General features: G+C 37.3%; 2 protein-coding genes across 4 annotated transcripts in view; both read right to left on the reverse strand.

Annotated features, from left to right (window-relative positions):
* Positions 1–22,476, reverse strand: part of CHRDL1 (chordin like 1) — a 271,500-nt gene that overhangs the window by 80,180 nt on the left and 168,844 nt on the right. The window lies entirely within an intron of this gene.
* Positions 1–22,476, reverse strand: part of AMMECR1 (AMMECR nuclear protein 1) — a 199,582-nt gene that overhangs the window by 57,051 nt on the left and 120,055 nt on the right. For all 3 annotated transcript variants that reach the window (XR_015745019.1, XM_087940832.1, XM_026703143.2), the window contains exon 3: positions 7,136–7,246. Coding sequence is in view for 2 of the 3 variants with exons in the window: in XM_087940832.1 (XP_087796958.1) it covers positions 7,136–7,246 (111 nt within the window). In the remaining variant the exon portion in view is untranslated. The remainder of the gene's footprint in view (positions 1–7,135; positions 7,247–22,476) is intronic.

Here is a 22,476-nt window from a genome sequence, read left to right on the forward strand (position 1 = left end):
AACATCTCTTTGCAGCTGGACCAGTGCTTAAGCATCCAGAGATAGATGCCCCTTTTGTAATCCAAGCCTATGTGAGTGACATGGCGGTGGGGGCGGTACTACTTCAAGCAAATGAAACTGGAACTTTACAACCTTGTGCTTACACCTCCCATAAACTAACTGAGATGGAAACAAGATGGGCTATTTGGGAAAAAGAAGCATTTGCGGTCCGTTGGGTATTATTAACTTGGAGGCATTTTCTCAAAGGGGCAAAACACCCCCTTGAGGTATGGACAGGTCATAAAAACTCTAAAAACTCCTCGGAAATTGTCTCCTAAACAAATCTGTTGGGCGCAATACTTTAAGAGGTTTAATTTTTCATTAAAGTACCTGGGGGGGGGGGAGAGTGGTGCACATGATCACCCCCGCGTGCCATCCATCTGCGCATACACACACGATCCCTCCATGCACAGCACATCTCTGTGCATGTGCAGGTGTCTCCTGTCCCCCCAACCATGCGCACCAGATACCCGGCAATCAGCTGTCGGGCAGTGGCGCACACTCATGCACAGTGGGGCTCTTCCGAGCGAGCTCTCGCGTGCGGGGGAAATGGCTCTGTGTGCCACATCCAGCATGCATGCCATAGGTTCGCCATCACGGAGCTAGGCTGACTGCTCCATGGAAATTTCTTTTCTTTTCTTTATAGTGGAATTGCCTGAAAGTGGGGGAAATACAGCCATTTGGGTGGTTACTTACTTGTTTTCCAAGCAGGTATATTTCATATCTTGTGCAAAAATCCCAACTGCAAAAATGTTGGCTAAATTGTTTATATTACATGTGTACAGGCTACAAGGTATTCCCGAACGGATAATTTTAGACATGGGGGTCCAATTTACGTCAAACTTCTGGAAAGAATTCCTGAAGTTATTGCTCCGCCCAGGGCTTAAGCCCCGCCCACCACCCACAAACCAACGGGGCCTGTGAGAGAACTAACTTGGTATTGGAACAATACCTCAGATGTTACATCAATTATCAACAGGATGATTGGTCTGACCTATTGCCTTTTGCTGAGGTGGCGTACAATAACTCTGTTCACAGTAGCACTGGGTTCACCCCATTCAAGGTAGCTACGGGTCAGGATTTTGTACCTATACCAGAGCTTCCACAAGAGAAACCCAATGTTCCATCATTGACCGAGTGGATAACCCAACTCCTGCTCATAAAAAGCAAGCAGATAGAAAGCGAGTTCCACAAAAACCATACCCAATGGGGGACAAAGTCTTCTGGTCCACTAAGTATTTACAAACCACACAGAAATCTAAAAAATTGGGACCCAAATATGTAGGACCTTTCCCAATTGTATGAATTGTGAATCCTGTGGCAGTACAATTACAACTGCCAAAGACACTTAGACAGTCACCCTGTCTTTCATGTCAGTTTGTTAAAACCTGAACATACATCCAATTTACGGCCTGACCAGACCGCCCCTCCACTTCCTCTTTTAATTGAAGGCGAGCAACATTTTGAGATTAAAGAAATTCTGGATTCGAGGAAACAGAGAGGAAAACTCCAATATTTGGTGGTTTGGAAGCATTTCCCTCCTTCTCAGTTGTAATGGGTGCATGAACAAGATGTCCCTAGGCTTATACAAACATTTTGTTCGAAATACCCTGACAAACCTTAACTTTTTTGTAATATTTTATATTGTTTTTGGAATGTTGATTTTCCTATTGTTTTATTCTTTCTTCTTTTCTAGGGATAATGCCTTTTTTGCAGGAGGGCCAAATGTTAGCCTTCAAAAATCCTTCTGTTTGTCTTTCCGGCTGCCATAGAAACGGGGGAAGAGAAGATTAATTGGGCTATGTGGGGAGGGGGAGAAGAGTGCTGGAGGTGAGAAGGTGAACTGTAAAACTTGGGAAAACTTTGACTATGCTTACTTTTTCAGTGCTGTTGTAACTTCAAACGGGCACTAAACCAATGATTCTAAGTCAAGGTCTACCTGTAATGGGAATTCAGGTTAAGCAACACTTCACAGTAGTGGAAGTTAGTATGAATGCAGCTTCTCAATTGACCCATCTCCACATTTGAGGTGATAAAAGCCTCTCAAGGTAACACATACTGGCCACAAATCACGGTTCTACTTGACAAAGTGGACCAGTGTGTGGATCTCATTAGCAAGAGGGGAGGAGTTTTCTTCTGAGGCTCTTGCTCCTTAAATTCATAAATCACTGGACAATTATGGCAGAACATCAATTTGCTTCACAAGAAGTGTTCTTGGCATTAATTTACTATGGTCGCCTAAAAAAAATTAAAGGTTCCACAGCAAATCAAGTGAAGCTACTTCCTGCTTGTCAGGGCAGAAATCCATCCTGGTTCCTTATTCCCCAAAGGAGGGGGGAAATGACAGGTGATAAGAGCTGAGATCCTGTTTTGAAGGGTGGCTGAAGAAGATCTGACCACACAACATCTATCATCTTTGAGACTCCAACCCGAGGAAACAGGTAAAAACTATGCACAGGCTAAGTTATGCCCAGGGACACAGAGAATTATGTTTCCCATTTAAAGACCTCTACTGTTCTATTAACTTTTTTTAAAAAATATGGTTTCATACTTGTAAAGTCTGGTTCCAAGAGAGGCCAAGTCAATCAATTTATGGCAGATTTTTCAGAAGGCCAGTAAAAGTGTCTCGTTGTTCTTAGGCTTTTAGCACTGCCCAATCTTTTAATTGACAATTGGCCCATAGTACACCTGACGGCAACAGAGCAAGTTGTGGATATAAACTTACAAAATAACCTTGCATTGGGACAACCTTTAGCAATGTCTTTTAAGTGTGTCTACTTAAAAGCAAGATGCACTTTGAAACCAATTATATTACGGACAGGGTGCCATGTAAAATGCTAGGCTTCCTTGCTTGCAAGTATTAGAGCAGAATTAGGTTTTGATGTGAAACAGGTAGCGTGTGCTTTGTTCATAATGTCCCATTCAATGGAACATTTTGGTTCTTAAATACAGGTGTACTTCCACTTACAATACAACTGTTCAAAGTTACAACAGCCCTTTAAAAAGTGACTTATGACCACTTTTCACACATACAACCATTTGCAGCATCCCCATGGACATGGGATCACAATTCAGAGGCCTGGCAACTGGTTCATATTTATGACGGTTGCAGCGTTCCCAGGATTACGTGATCCTCTTTTGCGACCTTCTCACAAGCAAAGGCAATGGGGAAGCCAGGTTTACTTAACAACCGGGTTACTATCCTAGCAACTGCAATGATTGATTTAATAATTGTGGCAAGAAAGGTCATAAAATGGGACAAAATTTACTTAACAAATTAAGCAATTTAGCAACATAAATTTTGGGCTTAATTATGGTCGTAAATCAAGGATTACCTTTATGTAGAGAGTGAGCAAGATGGTTTGATAGAGATATGCAGGTACTGTTGCAAAGGGGCTAAATCATTATTTAAGTCCAGAATGTCCAGACCACATTCATCAATGGCTCAGACAGATTTATTACTAATTTGGTAGTACATAAGGAAAAGGAAGAAATACAGCATATCCAAGACTTGCAAGATTCTGCTAATTATAGCCAATCCCAATAAAAGTAGTTCTCGCCTTCCCATGGAGGTAATTTCCTGATCTAGAGTTCCTTACCTAGTGAGTTGCAACACCTCATCTTTAAATAAACAAATTAACCAAGAATTGTCCATAATAACCGAAGGGAAATTATTATTTGCTTGTTCTTTAACACCTACGTTTAAAGCAATTACAAGCATTTTTACACTGATCTGGAAGTGTTTGCACCTAAACAAAATGTCATCGGCCCATTCTTATTACTTTCCCTGAATACACATGAGACATGAACATAATAGTCAAAAGATCTCAATGGTGGATCAGAGATATTTTATGTTTATTTAAAATAGTACCATTCTTTACATTATTGGAAAAAGGGAAAGGTTATCTCTAATACTTTCTATTAATGTAGCATCCCAGAGTTAAAAACTTTAAAAAAATAAAATAAAATTTCACTTCTGAAAACCAACCTATAAATGAGTTTGCACAAAATTGCAAGTAATTTAGTTATATGAATGAGAAGAAAATTACCAACGAGAGTCAAAGAGGGAGTAAACCTAAATTTATTGTCAAAACAGCAGATTCTGGTTCAAACTTGTATGTATATCTGGAATTATATTTTTAAAAAACTCATCTGCAAGCAAATTGTTTGGATTTTTTCATGAAGTCTGCAGAGCTTTTTAAAACAACCATCACTCACTCATATATAAATGACAAAGGCTTTTCATGGGTTTCTTCTTACTCATGCAATTCTAAATTCTAGCTTACCATTACATGTGGATGCAGCCCCAGCTTGAGCAAAACAATGCAGTGGATTTCAAGCATTACTACTTTCCCTTGGTGATAACTGCTCTCATCATGGTTGGGTTGCATTCCTAACCTCACTCCAGAATGTAGAATGAGGAAAAAACACCAAATATGTACAGGTAGTCCTCAACTTACAACCATTCATTTAGTGACCATTCAAAGTTACAAGGGCACTGAAAAGGTGACTTATGACCATTTTTCACACTTACGATAATTGCATCACCACAGTCATGTGATCAACATTTGGGTTTTGGCAACTGGCATGTATTTATGTTGGTTTTCTGTCCTGGGTTCATGTGATCAGCATCTGCAACCTTCCCAGCTGGCTTCCGACCAGCAAAGTCAATGGGGAAGATAAATTTGCTTAATGACTGTGTAACTCACTGAATAACTGCAGTGATTTGTTTAACAACTGTGGCAAAAAAATCATACAATGGAGCAATTTTTTTTTAACAAACTGCCTTGCTTTCTTAACAATGGAAATTTTGGGCTCAATTGTGATTGTAAGTCAAGGATAATCTGTATTCTTTTTATGAGTCCAAAGCAAAAATGATAATAAAACAAAACAATAAAATAATGCGACATATGAACATGTATTTTTCTTGTGATTCCTGCTGGCAGCAGAATGCCTACTTATCATGGCTAAAATTATTACCAAGAGTAAGAGGTATTAACAATAAATCCAATAAAGCCCCTATTACTGGAAACATAAAGTGTTTTTTACTCCAAGGAGTCAATTTTAGACCTTTATATTCTAGATCAGCGGTCCCCAACCTTTTGGGCACCAGGGACCGGTTCCAAGAAGAGAGGTGTTTCCATGGACTGGAGGAGGTGTGTTTTTGTGTGCTGCCTGCATCCCATGGATGGTCTTCGCTTGTTGGTGCAGGGCGGTTTCTGGCATGCCGTGGACAGGTGTTGGTCCACAGACCAGGGGTTGGGGACCCCTCTTCTAGATCTATTAAGTACTTTCCAGAATGCCTCAAAGGAGCCTTTTCAAATTCTGAGTAGAAGAATCTTCTTGGATGAGAAACGAAATGTCTTCAAAGAAAACCAAGAACGTCCAGTTGCCTATGGAAAAAAACACCTTTGGGACAACCATGACCTGAATGACTGAGAATCTCCACAGATACTTTCAAGAATGAAAACTGTATTTTCGAGTACCGGATAACAATTTATTGGAATGTCTTCCTGGCTTCGTACTTTGTCTTCAAAGCTCAAAGGAAAAAGATCTTTTTAGCTTGCTTGAGCAGAACTCCTATTGTTCCCATTCAAAGAATTAATTTAGCCCGAGAAAGGGAGGCACCCGAGCTCAGCCAGAGCAATTATTTCATTCCATCTTTCATTTCAAAACATTCTGTCTTTCTATATTCCCACCGAGCCAGCCAATTTAATCAAGGTGCTGTTAAAGCTTACAGCCCATGATTCACAAGCTAGGCAGAAGGACGCACTTTTCAAGCATGGCTCATACATAGAAAACTGTCACAAAAGGCTTGGCCTGCAGCAGTCCGAACATCATCACTGCTAAGCAGGCATCTGACCACCAGACTTTGTACTTGGTTCAGAAACAAAACACTCTAAAATAAGGGCATAGTTTCTAATGCCCAGGCAGCTCCTGGGTACAGAAAAATGTGATTTCTACATTTGAAAGAATGTAGAAAATGACCTGGCATGTTTGCTGATCTGGAAGTATAATAAAAATTGATTGAATGATCTGGCAAGGACCCAGGTGCTTCCAAGTTCTACATAGCATACTGAGATGCCAGTTGGGAAATAAAATAAAAAGGAAGTGGGGAGATTCAGGATAGGAACGAGAACAGGCTATAATATGCTATATAGAACTTGGAAGCACCAAGTGGATCTGTTTTAGTTTTTAGAGCATAGAGTAAGTCTGTCCGGCCAGATGTCCCCAAAGGCCAAACCCATCTTGACTTGGATAATAGGAAATTTTGCAGTTCAACCTCCTCTGTGGGGACCCAGCAACGGTCTTAAAGTGTGAAAAATGGTCATAGGTGATTTTTTTCAGTGCTGTTGTAACTTTGAATGGTTGCTAAACAAATGGCTGTAAGTCAAGGACTACCTGTACACTTCTAGTCCTTGGGATTCCCCTATGAGGATTTAGATGAATTATTAACCATCTTCAGTCTAGTGCGCTAATCAAAGAAGGCACCACCCCAATCAAATTCTCCTCCAACCTCCAAAGTACAACACCAGCTCCAAATGCTACCTTTTGATGTGTTGATGAACACTACACCAAGAAAGGCAACCAAAAGATCACAAAAATGAACTAGCTTAGATGTAGTCTGGATCACGAGGAATTCTTACTACTTACTTCCCTAATTCAACAGGTTTCCGCTCAAGAGCAAGAATGTAACCAAAGAACAATGAGGAATAAGAATGAGAAAAATTAAATGAAATGTAGCTGGCAGGAAGTCCTTGCTGGAGAAATGGAGATAATGCCAGCCATTTTGGATTGCTGCACTGTTTTTTCTTCCCCCGCAGACTTTACCTTTCTTCCTCTTGTCTTCCAAAAAAAAAGAACTGAAGTTGTCTGCTTTGGGCAAAGATACATTATAAATTGGGAAATGCTCAAGTCACAGGCTACTTCAGCATTTTGGACTAAGCAAACAAACCTAGATAACAAGATTCTCCAATGCTTGGAAAAACCTTAGTGGGGAGCAGATGCTCAAAAATTCAGTGGGCCAATTTCACAATATAAATGATAACAAATTACAACCCTCTTCAAAGTGAAGAGAACATCAACAAAGTCTTACCTAGTAAGTGTGTACTCCCTGAGGCCTGAATGCAGGTTCATGGCAGAAAAGGTACCTATACATCCACGCAACCTTTTATCTCGACCAATCTTCCACGTTACGAAGAGCGGGCTGTGAAATGAGAGAAGAAAAGAAGAATGACCAGGGTGCTACTCATCTTGGAGAGCCAAACTGTGCCTGTAAAATAGTGTTTCCCTCATTACCAAAACATCTCTAATGTGGGCTTCACGATCTTCAGAATATTTGTCTTGTTGCTTTCTAAGCTTGCTAATCTTCCTGAAGATGTTTCATCACGAGACTAGGAAACATCACCAGTGAAGGTAGGAGTGAATTTATATAGTTTGTCTTACTAGCTTTATCAGAGTATTGTTTCTTTCTAATTGATTTTTGGGCACGGCATTGTTTCTTCTGCGATTGCTCTTGCTTATCTGGAGATAATTCCTGCTTCTCTGAGTTGGTTAATAGATGTGTGTGCGGAGAATAGATATTGTTTAGACCTATTTTCCTGCTTTCTTTGACCTTTGGTTACCTTCTTTATTGAATGGCTTATTAGACAGAGCATATATTGAGAGCCAGCTTGTTCTAATGGTCAAAGTGCCAGGCTAGAAAGCGGGAGACCGGGATTTCTAGTGCCGTCTTAGCCATGAAAGCCAATTGGATGATCTTGGGCCAGTTACTCTCAGCCTAAACCACCCCACAGGGTTGTTGTGGAAAAAACAGAAAGAGGAAGGTGTGTTGGGTAGGTTGGCCATCTTGAGTTATTTGTAAAAATATAGACAGGATATAAATAAATAAGCAAGCAACCATCCCGCATGTTCTACTCCCGTGATGGCAAACTGATGGCACGCAGAGCCATTTGTGCCGGCACGCAAACCGTAGGCAAAATTACCTCACTGCGCATGTGCATGCCTCCCAGGCTTTGCAGGCCAAATAATAGGCCCTTTTCGTCACTGATGAAATGGGCCTATTTTTGGCCTGCAGAGCCTTTCCTCAAACCTCTAGGAGGCCGAAAATCAGCTGGGAGGCGCAGTGCAGGTAAAGGGGTGGGGGTGGTGGGGGTGGAGGATTGTGCACGCATGCTCAGGGGGCATGGGAGGTGCTCATTGCCTTCTGGGTGCTGGCACAGAAGCGTGAGCACAATTTTTGGCACAGGAGCCCAAAAAGGTTAGCCACCACTGCTATACTCCCTTCTGGGTTGATGCTAACAAGCCTGCCTGCTGGAAGAGAAGCAAGCTCACAGAACACCATCAGCTGCATACATGTTTTACCAGCAGAATATGTTTTAACCCAATTATAATTTATGCTATTTTAGCACTGTTGAATATTCAGCATTATTCATAACAAATGAACTGAGAATGTTGCACAACCAGTTGGGCAAAAATATTTATCTGATTAGTGTAAAAGGAGCCCAGTGTTCTTGGGGCCAAGGACAAGACCAAAATTATATTTGATTCCAATTAATTTCAATCTAAGGACATTGATTACATCATTCCCATACTTTTAATAATTTTCTATTTCTGTTCTATTTAGAGTTTGGCTTCAGTTAAGAGAAGCTGAAAAGCTTTTCAAGGGGCAATAGGTTGAGTCGGGATAAATATTAGCATTTTCTTTCTACCATTCACATACAGTTCACTTTCCTTTTTTTAATGAATGTGGAATAGGGTATCCCACATATTATTGTTTGTAGTCATAATGAGCAGATGGCTGTTAGCATAAAAATGCACAAAGCTTCTCAGATCAGACCAAAGACCTACTAAGAAGTTCAGCTCGCTTTGCAAGATGGCAAACCAGATGTTGTGAACAAAGGCCATAAACAGAAGGAAACACTCTTTCTCATGCCAAACCCCCACAATATTAGGCATAGTACATTAAAATGCTACAACACTGGATTATTTGACAGCATTATTTGATTATTTGACAACATTACTGCAACCTTTCACAGAAAGGTTGGGTGTCGGACTTCCGATTTGGGCCTCTTTGGTGATGGACCGAAATCCGTGATCGTGCACGGTTTCAATCCGTGCTCGCTGATGGAGTGCCCCGATCCCTTGGATACGGGGCTGAAGCCACCCCGTAGAGGTGGTGAAGAGGGGGGAGACCACCAGCTGAGTTGAGGGGAGCCGTATCTCTCCTCCTCGGCTGTTCTTTACTCCCTTTCCCGAAGACAGAAATGGCCACCTCAAAGAGGAACCTGACCAGACAAGATTGAGCAGGAGGAAGACAAAGGGGAGAGCTTGACAGACTGGGCTAAGCAGAGATAACATTATGCAAGGTACCCTGGAATTTAAATTACGAAGAGTGTTATTCCTAAAAGAAGATTCTTAAAGTGGCGGAGGAAGAGGGAAAAGGAAAAAAAATGTTTTTTGTCACACCGACACCTACAATTGGCTTTGCATGCTAAAAAGAAGAGATTTAAGCAAGAAATTGGTGTTAATCTACTTTGACAGTAACAGGCAATTTTAAGCTGAAATTAAAGTGTCAAAGGGAAAATAAAAACTTTCTGGATATGCTAAAGCCTTCAAAAGGAGGAAAGTAGAGGAAAAAAGAAAGGGTGGGACTTGGAAAGAGCAGAGAGTACCACCTGGAAATAAAAAGAATTAACAATGGAATTTTAACAAGACTTCCAAAGGATACATTGTAACAGAAACTTAGTTATAAGAACAGAGCTCCTGGAAAAGGAAAGTGGAAAAAAGAAGCAAGAAAAAACAGTTTTGGATTATTTGGTGATTTTGGGAATTTTGGGTGTTGGATTTCTAGTGGTCTGAACTAAAATTAATCGGGTGGTTGTTTAAAAGTGCTTAAATTGGCAGTACTCCCCGAGGAACTAAAAATGGAACTTAAACAAATGAAAAAAGAGTCGCAAGAGGGAGGAGGATCCTTTGGCTTCGCACTTCAATTCTTAGAAATGGAGATTTTGAATTATGAAAAACAACAAGAAATGCTCGAAGAACAAGAAGGGCTGGACAAAGAAGAAGCTATCTTTAATGACCAAACAATTCCATGTGGAGTAAAATGGGAAAAAGTGGGGAAAGGGAGTAAAATACTCAAGATTTGAGGAAACAACTAAAAAAAAAAAGAATAGTTTGAAAAGTAAATATAATACTAGGAAGATTGCAGAAGGAAGATTGCAGAAGGGAGAATCAGGGAGACAGGGGGACAAAATGGGTGTTGAGAAAAAGAGGGGAAAGATAAAAAGGAGAAGAAGTTATAAGGGACAGAAACAGGAAATAAAGAAACAGGAAACGTACAAGGATTAAAGGTATTAGCCTATTTAAAAGACATAGAGATAATGGTTAAAAATATAAATTGAGAGGATTCTGCAAGGGTACAAGAGATAGTGTTGTTATATTGGAAATAGTAACGACCTAGAAAATATGAAACATAGGTGATTAAAGTGAAAGACAAAATGTTATGTAATGGAATGTTTGTTAATAATTAAATGAAATAGAGAAAGGGAACAAAAGTAGAAGAGGGAATAAGAGGAAGAAATGAAAATACTTTAATTGTTTTTAACAATTTATAAAATTTCACTGAAAAGAAATGTAAAAGATTTATAATGAAATCAATATCATTTGTCACGAGGAATTTGAATAGAATAACCATTTTATTCATTATTGTTATATATTTTTTCTTTTTTCAGAATTCAGTGTGTATTTTTAAGGGAAAGTACCAAGCAGAATTCGGTCGATAAGAGTTATATGATATAAAATAGATATTAGAAACTGAACTTTATAATTGTATAATGCATAAATTAAATGTTAAACGAGATTTGAATGGATAACAATTATAAGATATAAAGGTGATACACTCTATTTAGTAATCAAAGGGAAACCTTGCTTTTTAATGCCTGGAAGGGGAGGGAATTTTTTTTTCTTTTCCCTTTCGGGACAATGATGAAAAAAGAATGTATGAAATTGTAAGTACAAAAGTACAAATATAATGACTAGAAAGATAAAGAAACGAAGAAAAGGATATGTAATTGAATTAGAAAGGAATGAGAAAAACAGAAATAAGGTTGAGGAAAGTAAGGGAAGGGAAAAATTATTGTGAAAATGATAAAAATAGTGACAAGATATGAAATAGAATATAAAGATGAATATGTAATTGAGATTATGTCTGTACTGAGATGTGATAACCTGGAATCATGCTGCTCTCAAAAAAGATATTTTATTTGTATTAGGTTTTGTGAAAATCCAAAAAAAAAAAAAATACAAAAAAAAAAGGTTGGGTGTCAACAGAGTGATTGGTACTTTAGTTTGGTCTAGTGGTTAAGGCATCAGGCGAGAAACTAGGACATGGTCAATTTGAGTCCCACCTTCAGTATGAAAGCCAGCTGGCTAACTTTGGGCCAATTACAAGGAAATGGTGAATTCTAATCCCCCTTTAGGTATGAAAGCTGGGTGGATAACTATTATCCGATCTCCTGGTGACTGAGTTCCTATCCTGCCTAAGCCATGAAAGCCGACTTATGACCTTAGGCCAGTCAATCTCTCAGTCCAGCCCACTTCACAGGTTGTCATTATGGGGAAATAGGAAGAAATATTGTGTATGTATCCTGCCTTGAGTTACTTATAAAGCAGGCGTGTCAAACTCGATTTCATTGAGGGCCACATCAGGGTTGTGTTTGACCTTGGGGGGGAGGGGTGGGTGCGACCAGGGTGGGTGTGGTCAGCTCAACATCACTTGTTTTGGGGGCACCTATGGCAGCCCAAATTGTCAGTGAAAATGGGCTCCTGAGCAACTCTCTGCCAGCAACCCTCTGCAGGCAAAAACAGAACACAGAGCCGCCCACAGCCCTCCCAAGTGCCATTTTCATTGGCAGAAGCACTGCGGGCCAGTCATTTGCTGTTTCCAGGGCGGCCTCATGGGCCAGATCTAAGCACCCCATGGGCCAGATCTGGCCCCCAGGCCTTGAGTTTGACACCCGTTATAAAGTAATAGAGGCAGGATTAAAAAAATCTTAACGAATAAATCCTCAAATCTCTAGGGCTAGGCACATCCACTTTGATTTGATTTTATAAGGTATCATACAGAATAATAGAGTTGGAAAGGACTCTGAAGGTCTTCTAGTGCAAAAGTGAGAAAACTCAGATAAGGGGTGGCTAGGGTGGCGGGGCAAGGCCGGGTGGGGCCAGTGAGTGTGCTCGCTTCTGCACACGCCTAGAGGGAACACCCAGCCAGACCAGGCCAAGGGAATTCACCAGTTCGCCAAACCGAGCAGTTAGATATCAGTTCTAGCGAACTGGTGAAAACCAGCTGAATACCATCACTGTCCTATACCATTTCACACAAATGGCTGCCAGTCTCTTCTTAAAATCCACCAGTGATGAAGCACCCACAACTTCTGAGGGCAAGCTGTTCCACTGGTTACCATTTTTGTCACTTTATACTAGAGACAGGAGAACAATATAGGACTGACATTCTAGTCACGGAACAGGTATAGCGAGGTCAATTAGCAGCCAGCCAGCCAGCAGTCTTGATCAGCTTCTGCCCAGAGAAGATGAAAGAAACAAAGACAGCAAACACAGCCAACAAGGCTCCATTTAGCAGACCACAGTAAGTTTCCACACTGAGAAACTACTGTAGATAATTATGGGGTAATTTAATGTTTAAGCTGCTAATTTTCAAGGTTCCTGCTGTGACAGAACTGCTAGTAATAAATAAACCTGATCACTTAAGAGTGCCATCCATATGTACTGCACTTTATAAAAATGGTGTTACATCATGGCCATAAATGAATAACTTTTCTCTAATCAAAAAAATTAATATCTATTTCAGAAAAATCAGTCATCAACCATTCTTCCATATGGGTAGCATCTTCTACCTTCCAAGGATGAGTTGTGGTTTTTGAAAAATGAAGCTCAATATGATAACATTCCTTTTAAGAAAAACGGAATTCGGGACAATCCATTTATGCTATGAAATCAATCTTCCTGCTCCATGTGGAACCCAGATGGAAGAACCCTGGGAAAATATCTAGCTGGTCTGTGCTGGAGCACATTTAATACTGTGTCCTAACTTAATGGACTTCAATCTTTTGGGCACCAGGGACCGGTTCCATGGAGAGGTTTTTTCACGGACCGGAGGGGGCGTGGTTTCATCTTTTGCCTGCACCCCATGGATGTGGCTTCACTTGTTTGCATGGCCCAGTTTCTGGCATGCTGCGAAGCAGTGCCAATCCATGGACTAGGGATTGGGTTCCCCTGTTTCTAAGTAAGTGTCCTGCTCTGCTGAAGGTTCATTGTAATTTTCACTTGATTTCTTAGCAGGCATTACCAGCATTTTAAAAATAAATTAGTGTTTCTAAATGGAATGGAGGTTCCCAACTTAATCATCATGTATCTAAAACAAATCTCTATTCTACAAATGTTGACCTTCTACTGATGCTTTTCTGTTGTAAGTCAAAAAGATCTGTATTAATAGCAGCATGTGAAGTATTTAAGTCGTATTTTTAAAGGTCAGATTAAGAGATTCGCCTTAACGGTCAATGACATCAGGAAACAGTAGATGTTTTGGGAGAGGGCAGAGCTGGCGTCACGACGATACAGCATGCGATCTTGGAGGTCTGAGATCACTGCTGATATCTTTGCTCCTGGATGGTCCAATCGGATCTAAACCGTCCCAAAGAGATGGTGAATGTAAAGAGCACATCCTGTCGATCCCAGGGATACCGCAAAACCCCAGGTAGATCCTGGAGAAGCTCTTTTTGCCAGGGGCAAAGAGGCAGCCATTAAAGCTGCTGAAGTTGGGACAGCTCCAAAACGAAACAGAACAGAAAGAGAGAGTATGCCGGTTTGGTGAGAACCTTTTGTTTATTTTAAGATTTGAAAGGACACCCTAAGGAAAAAAAAGAATCTGTAAAAAGTTTTGACAGAAGTAATTAAGCGGCGATTTTAAACAGGAATGTCAAAGTAATATTTTATTTTATTTTTCTCATTGCTAGATTTTCTACACGATTTCATATTTTGAAACTGGACTGGTTTTTTTTCTTCTTTTACCTATTCTTTCTCTCCTTTTTGACTTTATAATATTCTAGGCTAGAGACTCCCTTTTAGTCATCTTTTTAAATATCTTTTTCCCTTTTTAATTAATTTTTATTATATTTTGTTTGGAAAAGGAGGGGGAAAGTGAAAGCAAAAGAAACTTTGTAACACTGCCAACTAGAAGCTTGGAAATATTCTATTTCTTTTTCTTGACCAGACAAAGCTGAGAAAGAACTGAGACTTCTTTTCAAGGACATTGCTGTTTGATAAGATAGAGGGAAGAGCATGGGAGAGTATTATTGCGGGTGCTCTTCTGGGTTTCTATCAACAGCTGGAGTCTGGTGTTGAAGCTTATAGGAAAAAAAGGTGATAAGACTCTGGAGAAGAGAGTTATAAATTTTAACAAAAGCCTTGGATAATCAAAGAAGGTGCAGTGTGCTCTTTTAATGTTTTTTTAAGCTGCGCTATTTCTTACTTTAACAAACCCCCTCCTTACTAGTTAACTTTTCATAAAGCTATTTGGATCTTTGGCCTTTTGGAACTTGATTTTTGTCTTTCTTTTTGTCTTTTGAAGTCAAATTTTTACGTTTGCATTTTATTTTAAAGGAAAAGCTTTAGTATTAATGATTTCCTTCCTTTTCTTTTTAAGGGAGTAGTCTCTTTTCTTTTTTCTCTCTCCCTCCCTTGTATTTTTTTTCTATTTACCTTCCATATTGTTTTTTTTTTTAATTTTTGTGGCTTTTTTTTTTTTATGCATCCTTTTATACCTGAGACCTCTTAATTGGATTAAGGTGTTGAAGAACCTGAATAACTTTTCTTTTCTCCTTATTAGTTTTTTTAAAAAACAAATTTTATTAAATTTACAATTAAAAACAAATCAACAACACATACACAAATAGCAAAAGCAAAAAAGAGCAAGGAAAAAAGAAAGAAATGCGAAAAGAGCGAAAGAAAAAGTGAACACTTAAAAACATTCTCATTTTCGACAGTTTATAAGATCTTTTCTTAATTTGTATCATATACGCACATCTTATCCATATCTATATTTAGATTACACTCATATAAGTTTGTCCCATTCTTTTTTACTTTATAATATAAAGTCTATCTTTGGTCTAACCATTTATACCAGCAATTCCAATTGTTATAATATATTGAAGAGTATTTTTTTTTTATAAATTTTATTGAATTTACAATTAAAAAAATAACATAACAACATTACATATGCAACAGAGAGAAAAAAAGAAGAAAGAAAGAAGAGAAAGAGAGAGGAAAAGAAAAAGAAAAACGTCGGTCTTGCGACCGAGAAAGGAGAAAAAGAAGTATAAAAGAGAAAAAAACAAAGAGACGGAAGAAAAAAGAAAATACGTTAAAACCAAACAGATATTCTTTTTGACAGTCTGCAAGATCCAATTCTCCTACCTTACTTTAAATATACACATCTTATTACTATTTATGCTTAAATTACCCATTATTCCTTGAACAGTTTATCTCTGATATAACCAATTATACCACGCATTCCAATTATTATCAAATGCTGAACACTCTTTATTTTTAAGAGCTATGGTTAAATTGTCCATTTCTGCGCAGTCACATATTTTCTGAATGACCAATTGATCTGTAGGTAAACAGGATGATTTCCAGCACTGGGCAAATGCTAATCTGGCCGCAGTTAGAATATGAATTATTATATATTTCGTCTTTTTAGGAAAATGTTTATCAGAGATCCCTAGTAGGAAGAACTCTGGTTTGTATTCGATTTGTTCTTTGGTTATCTCCTCCAGCCATTTTCTAATTTTTGCCAGTATTTCTGGGCTTCTTTACAGGTCCACCACATATGAAAGTAGGTTCCCTCTATGTTTTTACATTTCCAACATTTTGGACTAGAGTTTGGGTTCATTTTCGCTAACCTCGAAGGGGATAAGTGCCATCTATATAACATTTTATACATATTTTCTTTTGTACGCCGCAGATTTCGTAATCTTAATGATTCTATTCCAGATCTTTTCCCATTCTGTTAATGTAATGCTTCTTCCAATATTCCTACTCCACATTATCATGTTCCCTTTCACTATCTCTTGTTCTAATTCTACCTCCAATAAATATTTATAAAATTTAGAGATATTCTTTTTATTTGATCCTAATAAGATTTTATCTAAGTGTTGTAATTTGCTATAGATTCCAAACTCTTTGATATCTTGTTTGTATCTACTATGGATTTGTATATATAACCACTGATCAATTTTAAATCCCTGTTCCTGTAAGTCCTGTCGAGTTCTTAATTTCCCTAAAGGGTCTAATAAATCTTTATATTTAGTCGTTTTTGTTATATCCAAATTGTTGGGATGAACCATTGCCTCCATTGTTGAAAGCCAAATCGAATTTTTAAATAATGTTTTTACATATTTTTTTCCAATTAGTTAATAGTGAATCTCTAATAAGATGTCTATGAAAGTACGCCTGTTTAGTTTTCCCCACATCCCATAGAAATGCGTGCCATCCTCTCTGAAGGTCGTGCCCTTCCAAGACTAGAGTTCTTTTGTTCCGTAAATTGACCCAGTCTTTTAACCATAATAAGTTGGCTGCCCAATAATATAATTCCCAGTTTGGAAGCGCTAGCCCACCTCTACTTTTTGCATCTTGTAAGGCCTTAATACTGATTCTAGCTTTTTTCCCTTGACTGATTCTAGCTTTTTTCCCTTGGAAGAGTCTTTATTTTTTAGGGCTAAAGTTAGTGTGTCCATTTCTGCACAGTCTTGAGAGTTTCTGGATGATCATCTGTTCTGTAGGTATGTAAGGTAGTTGCCAACACTGAGCAAACGTTAGCCTGGCCGCTATTAAGATATGTATTGTTATATACTTCACTTTTTTAGGAAGCTGTTTGTCAAAAATCCCTAACAGGAAGGACTCTGGTTTATATTCAATCTGTTCTTTGGTTATCTCTTCTAGCCACTTTCTAACTCTTTGGCAATATTTCTGGGTTTCCTTACATGACCACCACATATGAAAAAAGGTTCCATCTATACTTTTACATTTCCAACATTTTGGAGTTGTGTTGGGTGCATCTTCGCTAACCTCGAAGGAGGAAGGTGCCATCTGTAAAACATTTTGTAAGCGTTTTCTTTATAAGCTGCAGATTTGGTGATCTTATTGTTTCTGTTCCAAATCTTTTCCCATTCTGTTAATGTGATACTCCGTCCAACATTCCTACTCCAAGCTATCATATTCCCTTTGACTGTCTCTTCTGCTAACTCTACTTCCAGTAGGTAGTTGTAAAATTTAGTTATATTTTTTTTTATTTGATCCTAGTAAAATTTTATCTAAGTGTTGGAGTTTGTTATTAATTCTGAAATCTTTGTTATCGTTTATATCTACTATGAATTTGGAGATATACCCACTGATTTATTTTAAATCCCCACTCTTGTAGTTCTTGTCGTGTTTTCAATTTTCCTTGTGCATCTAATAAGTCTTTATATTTGATCATTTTAGTAATGTCCAGATTGTTTGGGTGAATCATTGCCTCCACTGTTGATAACCAAATCGGTACTTTTAAATAGTATTTTTTCCGTACTTTTTTCCAATTGGTTAATAGAGAATCTCTAATTAAGTGTCTATGGAAGTATGACTGATTGGGTTTCCCCACTTCCCATAAGAAGGCGTGCCAACCCCTCTGCAAGTCGTAGCCTTCTAATAATAACGTTCTTTTGTCAAGTAAGTTCACCCAATCTTTTAACCATACTAAAGCAGCTGCTCTATAATATAGTTCCCAATTTGGAAGTGCCAATCCCCCGCTACTCTTCAAATTCTGTAATGCCTTTACATTAATTCTAGATTTCTTTCCTTGCCAAATGAATTTGAGTGTTATCTTATTAAGTTCTCCAAAAAAAAAAAAAGTTATGCAATTTAATTGGAATCATCTGAAATAAGTATAAGAATTTTGGCAAAATATTCATTTTGATAGATGCAATCCTGCCCAGTAGTGAAAGTTGCAACCTATTCCATGATTCTAAATCTTTCTTTACTTGTTGCAACAATCTGTCATAGTTATTCTCTTTGAGTGTCTTACAATGTGGTGTTAGCCATATTCATAAATATTTAACTTTCTTTGTTACCTGTATTCCCATACTTACCTCTAATTCCTTTTTCTGGTCTTCTGTTAAATTTTTGGTCATTAAATTTGTTTTTTTTCTATTGATTTTAAGTCCTGCTACTGCACCAAATTGTTCTAGTTCTTTTATCAATTTATATCCTTTTTCTATTGGTTCATCCAAAAAGAAAACCATATCATCAGCAAACGCTTGCAATTTGTATTCTTCTGTTTTAATCTTCAGTCCTTTAATTTCAGGATTTTGCCTAATTCGTGTTAAGAGTGTTTCTAAAACGAATACAAAGAGAAGAGGTGAAAGACAGGCAACCCTGCCTGACTCCTTTTTCTCTTGTTATTGGACCAGTGTGTTCCCCATTTATTATGATATTGGCCTGCTGTGTATCATAAATTGTTATGATATTTTCAAATTTGGTACCTAAATTCATATTATAAATTTTTTGAATTAAGAAATGCCAATTTAAGTTGTCGAATGCCTTTTCTGCATCTAAAAACATAAGTGCAGATTGTTTCTCAGGGTGGGCTTCGTAAAATTCTAAAACATCTATTACTGTTCTTAAATTGTTCTTTGTCTGTCTAGTCGGGAGAAATCCATTTTGGTCTTCATGTATGTACCGGTTTAGAACTTGTTTTAGTCTGTTAGCTATAATAGAGGTGAATATTTTATAATCAGTGTTTAGGAGTGAAATTGGTCTGTAGTTGTTAATGTATCTATGGTCAGATTCCTCCTTCAGGATCAGTGAAATCAATGCTCCCCTCCACAAGTCTGGCATCTTAGCTACCAGTAATACCTCATTAAAAACTTCCATCATCAGTGGTCCAATTTGTTCCGCAATTGCCTTATATAATTCTGCTGGGATCCCATATGGCCCTGGGGTTTTATTATTCCCTTGATTCTCTATTGCTGATTTCAATTCGGACCATGTAGTATCTTTGTTTAATAATTCTATCAGTTCATCTCCAATTACTTTGTCTTTCGTTTCCTCTAAGTAATTTCTTATTTTATCCTCATTGACTTCTTTTTTATATAACTTTTCAAAATATTTGTAAATAATGTCTTTTTAGTTTTCTATCTGTTGTTGTATGTCGCCCTTCTCATCTATTAATTGGTATATCAATCTCTTTCCTTTTTTAAAGTTTATAAGATAGCCCTCTTCCTGGTTTATTTGCATATTCAAAATAAGTTTGTTTAGTCATTTTCAAATTTATTTCCATTTTTTCTTGTTCCATTAAGTTCAAATTATGTTTGGCAGTTATTATCTGATTTTGTACTCTTTGATTTTTAGGGGTCTTTTGTGATTGGGTTTCTAATTCCTTAATTTGTTGTTGTAATTTATTTTGTTGAGCATATTTTCTTTTATTTCTCATGGCATTATAAGAGATTGTTACACCTCTTATAACTGCCTTCAATGTATCCCAGATATTTTGTTTCGTGGTTACATCATTATCATTTTCCTTAAGGAAATAATTTAATTCCTCTTTAAGCTTATTAATATACTCTTTTTCTCTTATTAATTGAGTGTTTAATGTCCATCTTTTCTTTGGTTTTTTCCTACCTTTCCAAATTATTTGAATTGGGTTGTGATCAGGCCATTCATTTGGTAAAATTTCGATTCCTTTTATTTCATTTGCAATTTCCCCATTCATCCACGCCATATCTATTCTTGTCCATATTTGATGCGGATTAGAGTAAAATGTAAATTGTTTTTCTTCTGGGTTTAATCTTCTCCATAAATCCACTAAATTTAATTCTTTCATCATTTCCTTACATGTCTTGGGAAACTCTCTTTTTCGTTTTTTGTTCTTCCTCGCATTACTGTGGTCCTTTTGGTAATCAGCAATGGAGTTAAAATCACCTATAATACAGATGTTCCTTTTTTCAAATCCTATTACTTTTTGATGTAAATATTTAAAAAACTCTTTCTGGTCTTCATTTGGGGCATAAATTGCTACCAATAGAAATGAAATAGTATTAATCGATATCTGTAAAACCAGAGTTCTTTCTTCCGGGTCTGACCAAATTAGATCTGCTTTTAAGTCATCTTTCACATATATTGCAATTCCTTTCTTTTCTTTTTTTAATCTGCTGGTGCCATAAATAACTTCCCTAGTTTAGGGCAGTCTAAGTATCTTTCATCTATTTTCCTTATGTGAGTTTCTTGTAAACATATTATGTTGGCGTTTTGTTTAATTAATTTAGCTATTATCCTTTTCCTTTTAGTTGTCGAATTTAAACCATTTATATTGATGGATAGAAGTTTCTTTTCTTCATCCATTTAGTTAGATCTGTTTCGCTTTTTGTCTCGTGATAATTCAGCTCTATCCTTGTGGTTGTTGTGGAATAGATTCTTCTCTCTCCTGAGGTGGATAGTCGTTCCCTTGAATTTGAGGGGGTCCTTCTTTTTTATTTCTTTTTTTTTTTTACCTTTATCTTTACCTTTAATGCAATGTACTGGTTTTGATTAGCAAAGCATCATATATACCTTTGTATATAAAACATGGTGGAGAGAGAGAGAGAGACAGAGACGGAAAGACAGAGAGAATTGTTTCAAGCCAATGCATTTATATTGCTTTTCTTTTGCAAAGACATAATTCTTTTTTTTTTATATAAATTTTATTGAATTTACAATTAAAAAAATAACATAACAACATTACATATGCAACAGAGAGAAAAAAAGAAGAAAGAAAGAAGAGAAAGAGAGAGGAAAAGAAAAAGAAAAAACGCTCGGTCTTGCGACCGAGAAAGGAGAAAAAGAAGTATAAAAGAGAAAAAAAACAAAGAGACGGAAGAAAAAAGAAAATACGTTAAAACCAAACAGATATTCTTTTTGACAGTCTGCAAGATCCAATTCTCCTACCTTACTTTAAATATACACATCTTATTACTATTTATGCTTAAATTACCCATTATTCCTTGAACAGTTTATCTCTGATATAACCAATTATACCACGCATTCCAATTATTATCAAATGCTGAACACTCTTTATTTTTAAGAGCTATGGTTAAATTGTCCATTTCTGCTGCAGTCACATATTTTCTGAATGACCAATTGATCTGTAGGTAAACGGGATGATTTCCAGCACTGGGCAAATGCTAATCTGGCCGCAGTTAGAATATGAATTATTATATATTTCGTCTTTTTAGGAAAATGTTTATCAGAGATCCCTAGTAGGAAGAACTCTGGTTTGTATTCGATTTGTTCTTTGGTTATCTCCTCCAGCCATTTTCTAATTTTTTGCCAGTATTTCTGGGCTTCTTTACAGGTCCACCACATATGAAAGTAGGTTCCCTCTATGTTTTTACATTTCCAACATTTTGGACTAGAGTTTGGGTTCATTTTCGCTAACCTCGAAGGGGATAAGTGCCATCTATATAACATTTTATACATATTTTCTTTGTACGCCGCAGATTTCGTAATCTTAATGATTCTATTCCAGATCTTTTCCCATTCTGTTAACGTAATGCTTCTTCCAATATTCCTACTCCACATTATCATGTTCCCTTTCACTATCTCTTGCTCTAATTCTACCTCCAATAAATATTTATAAAATTTAGAGATATTCTTTTTATTTGATCCTAATAAGATTTTATCTAAGTGTTGTAATTTGCTATAGATTCCAAACTCTTTGATATCTTGTTTGTATCTACTATGGATTTGTATATATAACCACTGATCAATTTTAAATCCCTGTTCCTTTAATTCCTGTCGAGTTCTTAATTTCCCTAAAGGGTCTAATAAATCTTTATATTTAGTCATTTTTGTTATATCCAAATTGTTGGGATGAACCATTGCCTCCATTGTTGAAAGCCAAATCGGAATTTTTAAATAATGTTTTTTACATATTTTTTTCCAATTAGTTAATAGTGAATCTCTAATAAGATGTCTATGAAAGTACGCCTGTTTAGTTTTCCCCACATCCCATAGAAATGCGTGCCATCCTCTCTGAAGGTCGTGCCCTTCCAAGACTAGAGTTCTTTTGTTCCGTAAATTGACCCAGTCTTTTAACCATAATAAGTTGGCTGCCCAATAATATAATTCCCAGTTTGGAAGCGCTAGCCCACCTCTACTTTTTGCATCTTGTAAGGACTTAATACTGATTCTAGCTTTTTTCCCTTGCCAAATAAATTTAAGAGTTACCTTATTTATATCATCAAAAATTTTTTTGGTAATTTTATTGGGATTGTCTGGAATAAGTAAAGGAGTTTTGGTAAGATGTTCATTTTGATTGTGGCAATCCTGCCCAGTAGAGAAAGC

Source organism: Pseudonaja textilis, chromosome 12 (assembly GCF_049901715.1).
Source record: "Pseudonaja textilis isolate UNSWEBS1 chromosome 12, rPseTex1.2, whole genome shotgun sequence".
Taxonomy (NCBI): Eukaryota; Metazoa; Chordata; class Lepidosauria; order Squamata; family Elapidae; genus Pseudonaja; species Pseudonaja textilis.